This window comes from Bemisia tabaci, chromosome 4 (assembly GCF_918797505.1).
Source record: "Bemisia tabaci chromosome 4, PGI_BMITA_v3".
Taxonomy (NCBI): Eukaryota; Metazoa; Arthropoda; class Insecta; order Hemiptera; family Aleyrodidae; genus Bemisia; species Bemisia tabaci.
In genome coordinates this window covers 20,107,745-20,121,135 of record NC_092796.1, presented here as the reverse complement: position 1 = coordinate 20,121,135, position 13,391 = coordinate 20,107,745, and the positions used below count along the sequence as shown (strand labels likewise).

Here is a 13,391-nt window from a genome sequence, read left to right as displayed (position 1 = left end):
TGCTTGACAGCATTGATTAGAGTAGAATGTAGGGAAACTGACGATCAATTAGCGGAGCTGTTTAATCCGGCTGCCTGATGTAACGAAAGCTCGCTCCAGTGTGTCCATTATCGGAGCGATGTTTTCGCCGCACCTCCCTGCAAGTCTTTCAATTCCCCGTCTCACAAACTCATCGGGTACTTTCAAACGCAGCTCTCGAGCAGTGCATGTTGTCAGATTCGATCACTGCGTCGATCTAAACTTCAACGAAATTGTAACATAATTACGAGCGGCTACGGCTCCAAGGATCTAATTTTTAGACTTCGACAGAGAATAAAAATCCATGGTAAAAGTTGCGGGGACAGTCCCTTTTTTTGTCATTAGAAGGCAAAATTTGACAATAGAATCCGGCAAATTCGAACCTTGATAGGGATTTTGGATAGCTCCTCTGAGGAAGACAACAACGTAGTTTCGAGAAACTACGTTGTTGAGCTGTAAACTTTCAGCCGCTATATATACTAGAGTACCTTAATAGGGAGAGTATGGACACTGAGTTTCATGGGGCTCTCAGGAACCTAAAAAATGGCGGCGGCTCTAGCGGGAGAAGGTGGGAGCGGGTGAGAAGGGGTTGTCGCCACCCTTTGACGTTGCTCCACCTGTTACCAACCGGGGTGGGTGACTTGAACTTGCAAGGTTGGTTACCCAAACTTCCAATATGGCACGCAATAATAGAGGTCCAAGTCAAAAAGACGTTTTCAGATGGAATGCACAACATTGGATTCATAACTGAGTAAATTCGTCTAACTTAGGAATTTGTGTAATTTCATGGTCACAAATGCAATGGCACTCTAATATGGCACGCAATAGTAGAGGTCCAAGTCAAAAAGACTTTTTCAAATGTACTGCACGTGCAACATTGGATTCAAAAGTGAGTGAATACGTCTACCTTATTTTTGTAATTTCATGATCACATGTGCAAATAAATCCTTATCTGCACTCGATAATGGTCTGCATATAACGTCCGCCATATTTTTGGATCCGAAAAGCTCCATAAAAGGCCTCAGATGGCTGAGCCAATCACGTGTGGAGCCTTCAGTGCGGCCATACTCTGTCCATAAAGGTACTCTACAATACACCGGCTTGGTCAAACTATTTTGAACATTTCTGTCCCAAATTTTTTGTAAAACATTCATCTGTGCTCCGACAACACTAAAAAAGATTAGTTTGATTAGTTTTGTGGATAAAGGTCCCGTCTAGGTCTAAAGGTCCTGCAGCTAACTAGGTAATTTTATAGGTAAATTCGCACGAAAGAGACGGTTAAAATGTCGGGACACACCAACCTACCATCCACGAGAAATAATATTCGCCCGACTTCTCAGAGGTTCGAGAAGTTTTTCGAGGGTTGCGCTACCTCGCTTTGATATAGGAACACAGCTCTCTGTTGCGGAAGCAACAGGTTGCGTGTGGGCGCCCTCTGAACCCTTTGAAAGTTGTGGCAGAGAGAGGTGTTCTCAAATATTCTGAGCATTTGAGCGCAAGTTACGGAAATAAAAACCTAGTCCAAGTTCAGTGTTTGGGACCTGTGCACAAACTGGTAAAATATAATCAATTCTGATTCTCGCTTAGTTAGCACTTCGTGTCTCCTATCTCCTCATGTAGTGCGTGTGATTTCCTTTCAGCTCATGGAAAAATGGTGCAGCAAACTCCCAGGCTGAATCGGAGCTTCAAATACACAATAGCTTAAAGACTTAGATCTGGATGGTCTGAATTACACTGAATTTCGGCCGTGTAGACGCAGCTGAAGATCCTGATCCAGCTGTCATCTGGTTTTGAGACGTCCAAAGGTAGAAAGTTGAACATTGTATTATATCTAATCTGCAAGTCGAGTTTGAAGTTGTTTCTTTTTTGGTCACTATTACAAAGGCATAAAGATTGAAGTCAATCGCAAAATCGGTAGCAACTCAATCGTTTTAAAAAAACCTTTATTTCTCCTCTGCACTGGAAAAAAAGTCGCGTGGATCTAGAGTTCAGACTCTTAATAACATTGACCAGAAAAAATACTCCCGATTCAAACCGATTTTTCCTTGAATCTGAGAGCCGGGCCTCTTGCTTTAGACGGATTTCCTTCTCATCCAAGCGAAAAGTCCGATTGAATCAAGAATTTTTTTTTTTTAGTCAATGTTTTTAAGAGTCTGGACTCTAGATCAAAGCGACTTTTTTCCAGTGCGGTGAATCCAGGTCAAGCAATCTCCTAATTTGAGCGAGATGGATTCGAAGATTTTTTCCGTATTCGGCAACTCGGCTGCGGATAGCTGAGTTTTGCTGAATTTGATTGTTTGATCGTTGCTGGAGGAGGAAGTTCCGCGTCTTCCAAATTAGGTTCAACTTTACCATTAACGCTTTGCAAAAGGACCCTTCCCCTCGTCTTCTTTTTATATTTTGTGAGACACTCTTTCGACTCTTGACGTGTCTCCCGTGCTCTCCTTTCACGCGGGAAGAGTTTCGTAGTATCGCTTTGAATAAAACAGATGTCGGAGTTTACTGAGATTCCAGTGGCGTGGTGTGCTTTGCGATACATCGATTGTTCTGCCATTTAAACCTATGATAAAGAATCGAATTATTAAGGTGTTCGCTGCGAACACCCTGGTTATCGACCCTTTTCCATAGGTTTAAATGGCTTAACAATCGATAGATCGCAAGGCACGCCACGCCACTGTGAAATTCGCTAGGGACTCACTCGAGGAACGAGGCGGGACTCCTTTTCCTTTGACGTCACTGGTGTCCATTGCTAAATGTTCAGCGAAATTTTGTTCGCGGAACTCTGCGATTTTCTAAAACCGTTACATTGAAATTACGCACGCTTTTAATTTGCTACCTCGGCGAAATCTAATTATTACATTTACGGACGGTATTTACGCGAGGAAAGCAGAACTATTAGACAACCTCACGCTTTGCAAAAGGACCCCTCCCCTCGTCTTCTTTTTATATTTTGTGAGACACTCTTTCGACTCTTGACGTGTCTCCCGTGCTCTCCTTTCACGCGGGAAGAGTTTCGTAGTATCGCTTTGAATAAAACAGATGTCGGAGTTTACTGAGATAGAAATTCGCTAGGGACTCACTCGAGGAACGAGGCGGGACTCCTTTTCCTTTGACGTCACTGGTGTCCATTGCTAAATGTTCAGCGAAATTTTGTTCGCGGAACTCTGCGATTTTCTAAAACCGTTACATTGAAATTACGCACGCTTTTAATTTGCCACCTCGGCGAAATCTAATTATTACATTTACGGACGGTATTTACGCGAGGAAAGCAGAACTATTAGACAACCTCACATCTGGCTCCTTCCGGCAGAACTCTGTTAATATTACTCAAGGGGAAGGAGAGGGAGGAGGCAGGGCTTGGGGGCTGTTTTGCCTGTCACTTGATGACGTTTTTGTATAAGAGATACTTCAGCACAATCCTAGCAACACGTGATGGCTTTTTAGATGCTTTGAATTTCCACTCTCCAATTAGACTGCTTTACGCAATAAAGAGCTGCTATCTCAGACTTGTTCATGAAAGAACTATCTGCATACGGATAATGAGGATCCAGACGCTGTTTCTGAAATGAGCGAGAAGTAAGAGTATTGGATCTATTCGCGAGATACAGTCCAATTACTGCGACGAACTGAAAATAAATACTGGGCCTCACTTTGGTACAAAATTACAAATGATTACCTATTTCTTGGTTAGTTCCAATTAATGAGCTACATTCTATAATACGGAACTATTGTTCCAGATTCGTTGTAGAAATAACATATCGACGAGCGAAGAGGAAACCGCGGATTTCCGTTTGCGATGTTGCAGACTTCCTGTCATACTTAGTTTTTTCTTCAGAAAACTGGTCAACGTAATTTCTTGAAAACTTAATTCTTTAACTTTTCTTTAATTTTTCTTCTCTGTTAGAGGAGTATTCGGTATGAATTTCAAGCTTTTAAGTTGGCTTCTACTTTTTTGAAAAAATAAAAAAGAAATAGATTTTGAAACACCGCGATGGAGGTACGTGGTTTTGCACTTTGTCTATCGATATGCGTCATTAATTTCTCTATGCAGATAGAGGCTCTTACAGAGCTAGATAGGGTGGTTTCTCCTGCTTGCAAAATGAAGTTCAAATGATGATTTGGACTGAGTTAAGCAGAAAGGAACCAACCCACATTTGGAAAAAATTGAGTTATGAGTGATTTTGAACTCAACCACTGCTCTACTATCTATCGCCAAAATTCAAAGTGTTGGAACAAATTTTGCAGAAATCGAACTTGAAGTTTATCTTTGAGTCTTATGCAGGAGTCAAACTTTAAATCGATCCCGATGTGGCTTTCTGTTTAACATTTGGTGCTCAGAAAAAAGATACTCATTGAATGCGACTAGAACACTATTACAGCTGACATCATGTAAAATCAACTTTTAAAGCTCATGATATCATAAAAAGCGACAATTTTAAAATCGCGTAACAGCCCGCAGATGCGCTGTAACCAGTTACGCGGTTCTAAGACGCGGTCTTTTTCTACCGAACGCCACCCAACTTATGTCAGAGATCGACTGGCTTCGACAAAAAGAAGAATTATTTCAATGCCATGATTTTACACCCCTCTTAAAATCCATATTGAAACTACATTTGCCCTCGCCTACATTGTAATCCGAAGGCACTTGAATGAGCTCTTAACGAAAAGCGCATAATGGGAGGGAGCGTTTAGGGTTGTGCAGTGAACGTAAATCATGAGCGACGAAAGATTACACAGTAAAACTGTCGCTGCGGAAGCGACGATAAAAATTCAATTTATCCGCTGAAATCCGCGAGTCTCCGCCCTCTCTCTCATTGATCCGCCGGCTTCTTTGTCACTCACTATTTCCCGAAAATCAAATTTTACGACGCTCCACAAGAGGAATGAAAAAAGATGGGACCTCCGAAGATGATTGCGAATTGCCGAGCGAGGGCTCTTCAAAATGTATATTGGACGTATTTACGCTAAAAGGAACTATGTGCATGGGGTTTGCGTGGAGCATAGTTCCTTTTAGCATAAATAGATCCTATTAACGTCGACGTGGAATTCTAGGAAGTGAATTCAGGGTATGTCGCAATGTCAGCTGGTACCTATGGTGACAGCAAAGATGTAAAGACGAAAACAGACAATAGCAACCTAAATGATATTATACTCGTGAATGCAACCTCTTTTCCGAGTTTTTAATATAAATCAGGGAAAAATGTACTGATTGGTCGTCAATTTTTTATTTACCTTAATTACTTATTCGTAGGAGTAGGTCGTAGGATCTAAAATGGTTCTATACCTGTTCATCGAGATAGTTTCTCAGTCTTATAAATGACACTGGGTATCCACAAAACTGTGACTAAAGCTAGATGAAAACTATAAATTTGATTTAAAATTACAAAATAAACTCGACCTTATCCTGCCTTTACCGTACTTTAAGGGAAAGCTTACGGAGTCTCTCTTGAACTGACCGGCGCACGGTGGATCGAGTCCGTGGATCGAATGGGAGAGGTCGGACATGAAATTTTTGACTAAAACTGCAAATTTGTATGTTTATTTCGTCACATTTGAAATTACAAGGGGTGCGTGTAGTAAAAAATTTCATGAAAATACCGATGTAACCACTTTCAGAACCTCAAAGTTTTCTATAACGAAGTTATGAGCGTTTAAAGATTCCACATTTTGTCCGACCACTCCTATTGACTCGATCCACTGTTCGGCGAGGATAATAGTGAAGAAAACAGGCATTGGTTCTACGTATGATGCTAAGAGCCGCAATGATTGCTGATGACTAGCCAGTATCCTTTATTTTTGGGCACCCAAGTCTGATTTTCAAGCGCCAATATATATACTTTTTTTTTTCTTTTTTGGCATGCCTCCTGATGACCCAAGGGATAAACTACTGAAAAATTCGGCGAGTTTATTTTGTAATTTTAAATGAGCATTTAAAATTTCTAGTTTTCATCTGGCTTTAGTCACAGTTTTGTGGACCCAGTGTCATTTATAAGACAGAGAAACTATCTCGATGACCAGGAATATAACCATTTTAGATCCTACTAGAGTCCCCATATACTCAGAAGAAACAATGTGATTCCATTGCTGACTGGTTCCCGCATTTAAGATCTTAACAGTGTCGCAAAGACCCAAGAAATGCTCAAGGCGACCGAGATGGATTTCTGGCGAAGATCGGCTGGAATCTCGAGGAAAGAACGTGTCAGGAATGAACGTGTCCGAGAGATAATGGGCGTTGAGGGGACGATTGTGAACGATATCATGACCAAGCAATTGGTATGGTATGGGCATGTGCAGAGAATGGCTGATACCAGGTTGCCGAAGAAGGTGTTGGAGTGGGTCCCCCCAGGTAGGCGACGGAGAGGGCGTCCAGCCAAACGGTGGGTAGAGGGCATCCATGAAGAGATGGAGAGATGCCAACTTCCGGAGGATCTCTACCATGACAGATTCCTGTGGAGAATAGGCGTCGCAGAGCGCCCAAGTGCGCTGTAAAAGCGGCTCATACATACATACAGTGTCACAAACGGGAATAAAGATTACATTTTCACCAATTGCAAAGATTATTAACTGGAATGGACCGCGAAATTGGGGGAACGGCGAGGAACAAATAGTATGAGAGAGCTAAGGGAACGGAGACAGGAATCGGGGAATGGGTTGATCAATGATTACACAAAATGTCCGATTTGTGTAATCTTTATTCCTGTTTGTGACATCCATGAGCAGCGTTGTGTCAATTCTCTCTATAAAGGGACTCTACATCTTACGAAAAACAAAACAATCATGAAGCTGAAATCTGCGTACACGATTTGCAATTTTAACCCGGGATGTGGGTTTTGTCGTTTCTCCATCACGTCAATAAAGTTGTACCAAAATAACATGCGATGAAAAGAAACATTGTTTACTCGCATTGAGTTAACCCCCTCGCCCTCCCTTCACTCGCCACAATGATTACAGCTTTCTCATCCTTAACCTTGAACGTAAATACATGTTTCCGACATCTCATCAACTCATCTCAAGAAAAACTAAGTTACAGCGTTTTTATTACCATAAAAAGCTCGTAGATCAGACGAAAAGCAAAACAAAGAAAGCAGAGATTGCAAAGCGCAAACAGAAACGACTTTTATAACTTTCGGGAGAGTTGGACTTGTAAACAGAGTAGCTCAGGGCTAATAAGAGAATTTCAGGAGTTGATTCTTCGGGTCAAAATGAGACCACTTCACACAATGACACGACTAGTCAAATACCATCACTGATACAGGTTTGATCACAGATAAAACAGTATGACGTGTTTACTCGGGAATTACAAAACTATTCCGCGCAACTTACACAAAAAAAATACGGACAATGTGTACTTGTTGATGTACTTTAGAGTCAAGTGATTGGTTTTTAGACCAAAGCAAGTAATGATTATTTTTCGGAACACCCCCCCCCTCCCCGAAAAAGTTGGAAAACATATGTACCATTGTACTCCCTCCCCATATAGGTGTTAAAAACATTCTCTTCACATGGTCATACTACAACGGTTCATACTTCCTGCGACTGGGATTTTGTTTTAGAGCAGAGGCGAGATTGATCACTAAAAGAAATTCGACCAATATTATTGACAATTTTGTGAAGACCTGAGGACTCGTGAAATAAAATTTTCCGCTGGCGAGGTGTCTACTAAAATTCAGTCTTTAATTTTCCTGATATTTGAAATGAAATTTACTGATGTTTTGCGCGAACTAATTGACGAAATTAATTTGATTTTATAGACGAGCATGTTTAATGAATTTAATAACACGTTTCCTTTTAGCACGTGCTAACTGTAAGTCGTTGAAAAAGGCTGAACGTACTCGAAATTTGCTGATCCATGACTGATTTTCCTGATTCTTCCCAATGACATCAAATTTCCTGATATTTTCCAGTTTTACCGATTTTTACTGATGGTAGACATCCTACAGGCTTGGAACCCTACAATGCCTAGTACTTCATTTTTGCACCGATTGCTTTCTTTAATAACACGGCACACAGTGGATCAAATCAATCAGAGAGGCTGGATATGGAATTTTTAACTAAAACTGCAACTTTTGATGTTGAGATCGTTACATTTTAAATTTCAAGGGGTGCTTTTACGAGGAAACCAAAGAAACCACTTATAGAATCTCAAAGTTTTGTATAAACGGAGTTATAAGCGTTTGACGTTTCCAAAGGTCCGATCTCTCCTGTTGACTCGATCCAGTGGCGTGGCGTGAATTGCGATAAATCGATTGTTATGCCATTTAAACCTACGGTGAAGAATCGATTATTAAGGTGTTATCGCTGCGAACACCCTGTTAATCGATCCTTTTCCATGGGTTTAAACGGCATAACATTCGATACATCGCAAAGCACGCCACGCCACTGACTCGATCCACTGTGCGGCAATACGATAATGTAAACAGAATAGTATTTTTCTTACCTTGTACTCTCATAAAATATCATTGGTTCTGGTGGTTTTGGTGAGCGCGGACCTCTCGTCGCCGGGCCGGCCGTCCATGTGACCGCGCGCCCGGAGCCCTCCTTTCCGGCAGTAAATCACCTTGCGGAACGCTTTCCGGAAGTTCTCCGATAAAAAAGCGTACAGGATCGGATTTATACACGAATTCATGTAGGCCAGCACGTGGCTGATCACCTGCAATATCACATTTCGGGCGGATAAACTGTACATGTTCAAACTCTTCAGGGTCAGGATCACCTGCAACAGAGTAATCGCATTCTGAATTAGAACTCCGTCAATTTTGTGTCCTTATTCTGGATGTAGGAAAACGGGTAAGGGGGAACTTAATTTTAGGGACAACATTTTGTTTTAGATTTAATAAACTAGAGTCCCCCTATAGTGAGAGTAAGGACAATGCAGATCCATTTCTGATTGGTTCCAGTATTTTAGATCTTCATAGTGTCACAAACGGAAATAAAGATTACATTTTCACCAATTGCAAAAAGATTGCAAAGATTATAAACTGGAATGGACCGGGGAATTGGGGGTACGAGCAAGGAACAAATAGAATGAGAGAGGGAACGGAGATGGGAATTCGTGAGTGAGTCGATCAAAGATTACAAAAAACGTCCGTTTTGTGTTATCTTTATATTTCCGTTTGTGAAATCCATAAGCCGCATTGTCTCAACTCTCTCTCTCTATAAAGGGACTCAATAATAAACGACGAGCAACATATTGAGCATTTTTTTCTCCCTTACGATGTTGGATGTATTTTGGGCTTGATTTATAAGAGTACATTTAATACGAACCTGCTATGAAGTTATCACAACACATTTCATAGATTTTGCTGTATTAGATACAATCACTTTACTAACTCCTGAAAAATAATAATATATGGTTTTTCAATTAATCAAGGCACAAACTTGAAACTTTACTTTATCATTATCAACTGTTAATAATAATCGGTGTTTGAGAAACTCTGTGCGAAGGATCACAATCTATGGCGTTGGATTATTCGAGAAATTCGCGAATCAAGGATACCAAACCTGGTCTTCTTTGCAAGACATATTCCTCAATATGTTGTTTATCGATTTTGTTTGGCAAAAAGATAAATAAAGTCCCTGGAAATAAATATTATGCTTCAACAAACCTTAGAAATGTATGATGCAGACGCCTGACGTACTCGACATATATTTAGATATCGTAGCCCAATACACAAATAAAAAAGTAAACTTCGATGAAGTCATTCTCAAAAGCTACACTTCCTTTAAACAACATTAATAAAAATATAAACTCATTAGCCGGAATAATATTTACGGTTGTTTATTTTCCAAAGACAATACCTGATAAAGAATCTCCGTCTCCATAATATGGAATGACATGCTTGGTAGCGTTGTAATCGTGGTATTTACTTCGGAACTGAAACTTTGACATCGCAACAGTAATCCGAAAAGTTACCGCACCGTTTACGGCAACCTAATTCCTCTTGTTATAACTTTCCCCATCTATAGAAATTGTGAAGCTCTTGTATGCGTCTCGACTTATGTCCTCACGCGGTTTTGCGCTCGGGTCTCATTTTCAAAGTATCGAAAACTCTTCGGAAAAGTCCTTAGTTTTCCGAATATTTCCCTCATTTGCTGCTACTGTTTTTCCTCCTCCACGATCGATTGCCTTAACTATTTTTTCCGTGTATTGCGATTGAAGCGTGGAGTTATAAGTACGTAATCAGGCAAGAGAAATCTTTAGATCTGAACTTTGCATGAGAGGTAAGCGCGTCTGACTCTAGGTCAATAGGTCCCGGGTTCGAGGTGGTGGCGACAAATTTTCATGTGACGAGTGGATCTGTAAGCAGAATTCGCTCGGCCTTAATCCGCCAGCCGATGTCTTCGGAGTTATAGCTGTAGATTCCTAAAGGAATATCTCGCATCGAGTGCTTGTAAAAGAAGTGAAGCCAGCCGGCAGTTTGCATTGTATTCGATCGATGAATGAAGACACTGTCGTAGCCGTTATTTTTTCAGGGTTTGTCTGCAACAAACCCTTATATCTGACCGTTATGTATCAATTTGTCGAGCGTACTTGCAATTCATTTGGTACTCGACGTAAGTTCAATGCACATAATAATTGTCTTCAACTTTTCTGCCTTATGCATACAGAATTATCACTGAATAATCATCCACGATATATGGACTACATTTTGCAATTTGGTGCTATAAATACCGGCTTATCTGAAAAAAAAAAAAAAACACTTATGTGCATAGGGAAAATAATGGTACGCATACGCCGTTTTTAAACCGGACCAGAACTTATAGCTCCTAATTGCAAAATGTAGTTCATTTTGTCTATCCTTACATTATTGTTACATAATTATTCCTTGCATAATAATCATTCACAGCCTGTACCCCGTTTTAGTGCTTTTATCTTACAGGGCGGAGTTGATTGGTGAATCTGCACTGAAAGTGCACAAAACCTAAAAATACACTCTTCAATTCTCTCACTTTTAACTATACCTCACAAATGTAAAAATATTTGTTTTAAAAGGCGGAGATCTCAAGAACCGGCGCGATTGAAAAGGCGACAAGCTCTAATCTAACGGCAGAATAATTAACGTGCTGGTTTAATTACCGAGGCCGTGTAGACAAAGTGGGTGCCCCGGCAGCAGCGGAGCGCTAGCTCGTGCTGGCGGCCAATCCGTCAGCGCTAATGAAAACAACGCCAACTCGAACGCCGCCGATTCGCCGAGAGATATTTTCCGCAACGACATTGTTACGCGAGCGACACGCGCAAGGAGCACGAGCAAATCCGTCCGGAGAAAAATCCGGACGATAAAAATATAAGCGGCCCCCGATGCGGTTTTACGATAGGTCATCGTCGCAGATTAACACGTCAATTAGTGCCGCGATTGGCATCGCCTCCCCGGGGACTCAGCACGCGACAAGTTGCCATGAGAACACGCCCTCTCGTATTTTACGTCACCCACGACTAAAATAGAAAAGCCGTGTAAAAAAAATTCAAAATTTATTATTCAAGTATATATAATTAAATGAAACATTAAACGAGCATCACATAACTTAAACAAATCAAGGCGGATTTGAAAGTGTTCATTTTCGTTTGCCCGCATAAAATAGGCGGTGAAAAATTTGCAACGTCGCAGTTTTATTGCATGAACTAGACTTACTTACTTTATACTGAGAGTAAAGACAAAGCGAATCCATTCCTGATTGGTTCCCGAATTTTAGACCTTCACAGTGTCACGAACGGGAATAAAAATTACAGTTTCACCAATTGCAAAGATTATAAACTGGAATGGACCGAGGAATAGGAGGTACGGCAAAGAATAACTGAAATGAGAGTGGAAACGGAGACAGGAATTCGGGAATGGGTTGATCAAAGATTATAGCGAACGTCCGATTTGTGTAATCTTTATTCCCGTTTGTGGCATCCACAAGCCGCGTTGTCTCAACTCTCTACATAAGGAAATGTAGAAAAATCAAGGCAGATTTGAAAGTGTTCGTTTTGGTTTGACCGCATAAAATAGGTGGTGAAAAACTTGCAACGTCGCAAATTGTGGCATACCACAATTTGCGACGTTGGTTCATAAACCATCGATGATGAGAAAAAATGTAATTGCGCAAGCGCTGGATTGTGATTTCAACGGCAATCGTAATCTTCTGTCATCAAATCGAAGCGTGACTGTTGAAGGCGCTCCGAGCAACTATTCCGCCACGGCAGTATTGCACAGTATCAGACGAAATTGAAGGCGCACTTACTTACGCAAAGTGACTGGTACCGTTTGCCACTGTGTGCTCCTGTTCGATCGATTATTGTGAGACTTGGTATCACGTGCCATTCTTTGACGGGGAACACTCCAATGGACAAAAAAATACTTCTGTTACATGGACTGAACTTAGGATTATGTGAGGAACACCACAGTTTTCAGTTCTGGTAACCAAAGTTCTCAGCTCTACTGATTAAAGTGCTATTGTTAAAGAATAGTCAACAAAAACTTCGGTTATTTTAACGTAAGTTCCATTCTTTCGAAAAAAAAAAAAAAAAAATTGGTTACCTGAGTCAAAAAATTATGTTTTCAAATATGAACACCCAAGTTTTGGTTGTGTAGCCGAAGTTTTTTTGTTTTTGTGCAGTTGAGCGAGCAGTACAGTCTGCACACTGGAAAAAAACACATTGGATCTAGCGTCCAGACTCTTGAAAACATTGACAAGAAAAAGTACTCTTGATTCAAACAGACTTTTGCTTAAATCAAAAGGAAATCCGCTCAAATTAAGAGGCTTGGTTCTTGATTTAAGCAAAAATGCGATTGAGTCGACAGTACTTTTTCTTGTCGATGTTTTTGAGAGTCTGGACTCTAGATCCAACGTGTTTTTTTTCCAGTGTATTCTGATGAGATGTGGCAAGCTGTCGAGAACCTTAAAGGCTGCCGCACCACCTTCCCGTCCCTCATACGACAGTTCACACGTTTAGGCTTACATATCACGGATTTTTATTAGCGTTTTCAATGTTATCGAGTCTGTGCGCCTTCAGATCTTGTAGTATGCAAATAGCATTACTCCGCCGAAACGAGGTCATAAAAAACGCCCTCCATGGTGTTAGTTTTCAACGGGCTTAGTTACTGCCGGGGCAATTGGCCTCCAGATTTATTGCTTTGATTTTGGTCATTTCCCAGCAATGAACGCGAAAGCATTGACATTCGCTTCTACTTCATGGGGAAATTTTTGTGATTTTCGTGCAAACGAGGGATACCCAATAAAATACTGGTCTTTAATTTTATACCAAATAAGTTTTTATTTTGGCGATAGCAAGAAAAATTCTAGAAGAGGCTTTAAAAATAAAGCCTCCAGATTCGACGATGTTCTGAATCCTGATATCTGTCAATTTGAAACAAAAGATAGATGTAAAAGCA

At 40.7% G+C, this 13,391-nt stretch overlaps 1 protein-coding gene across 2 annotated transcripts in view; it reads right to left on the bottom strand.

Annotated features, from left to right (window-relative positions):
• Nucleotides 1-13,391, bottom strand: part of AstA-R1 (allatostatin A receptor 1) — a 303,172-nt gene that overhangs the window by 59,610 nt on the left and 230,171 nt on the right. For both annotated transcript variants that reach the window (XM_072299480.1, XM_019049059.2), the window contains exon 4: nucleotides 8,456-8,731. In XM_072299480.1, coding sequence (XP_072155581.1) covers nucleotides 8,465-8,731 — 267 coding nt within the window. In that variant the 3' untranslated portion in view covers nucleotides 8,456-8,464. The remainder of the gene's footprint in view (nucleotides 1-8,455; nucleotides 8,732-13,391) is intronic.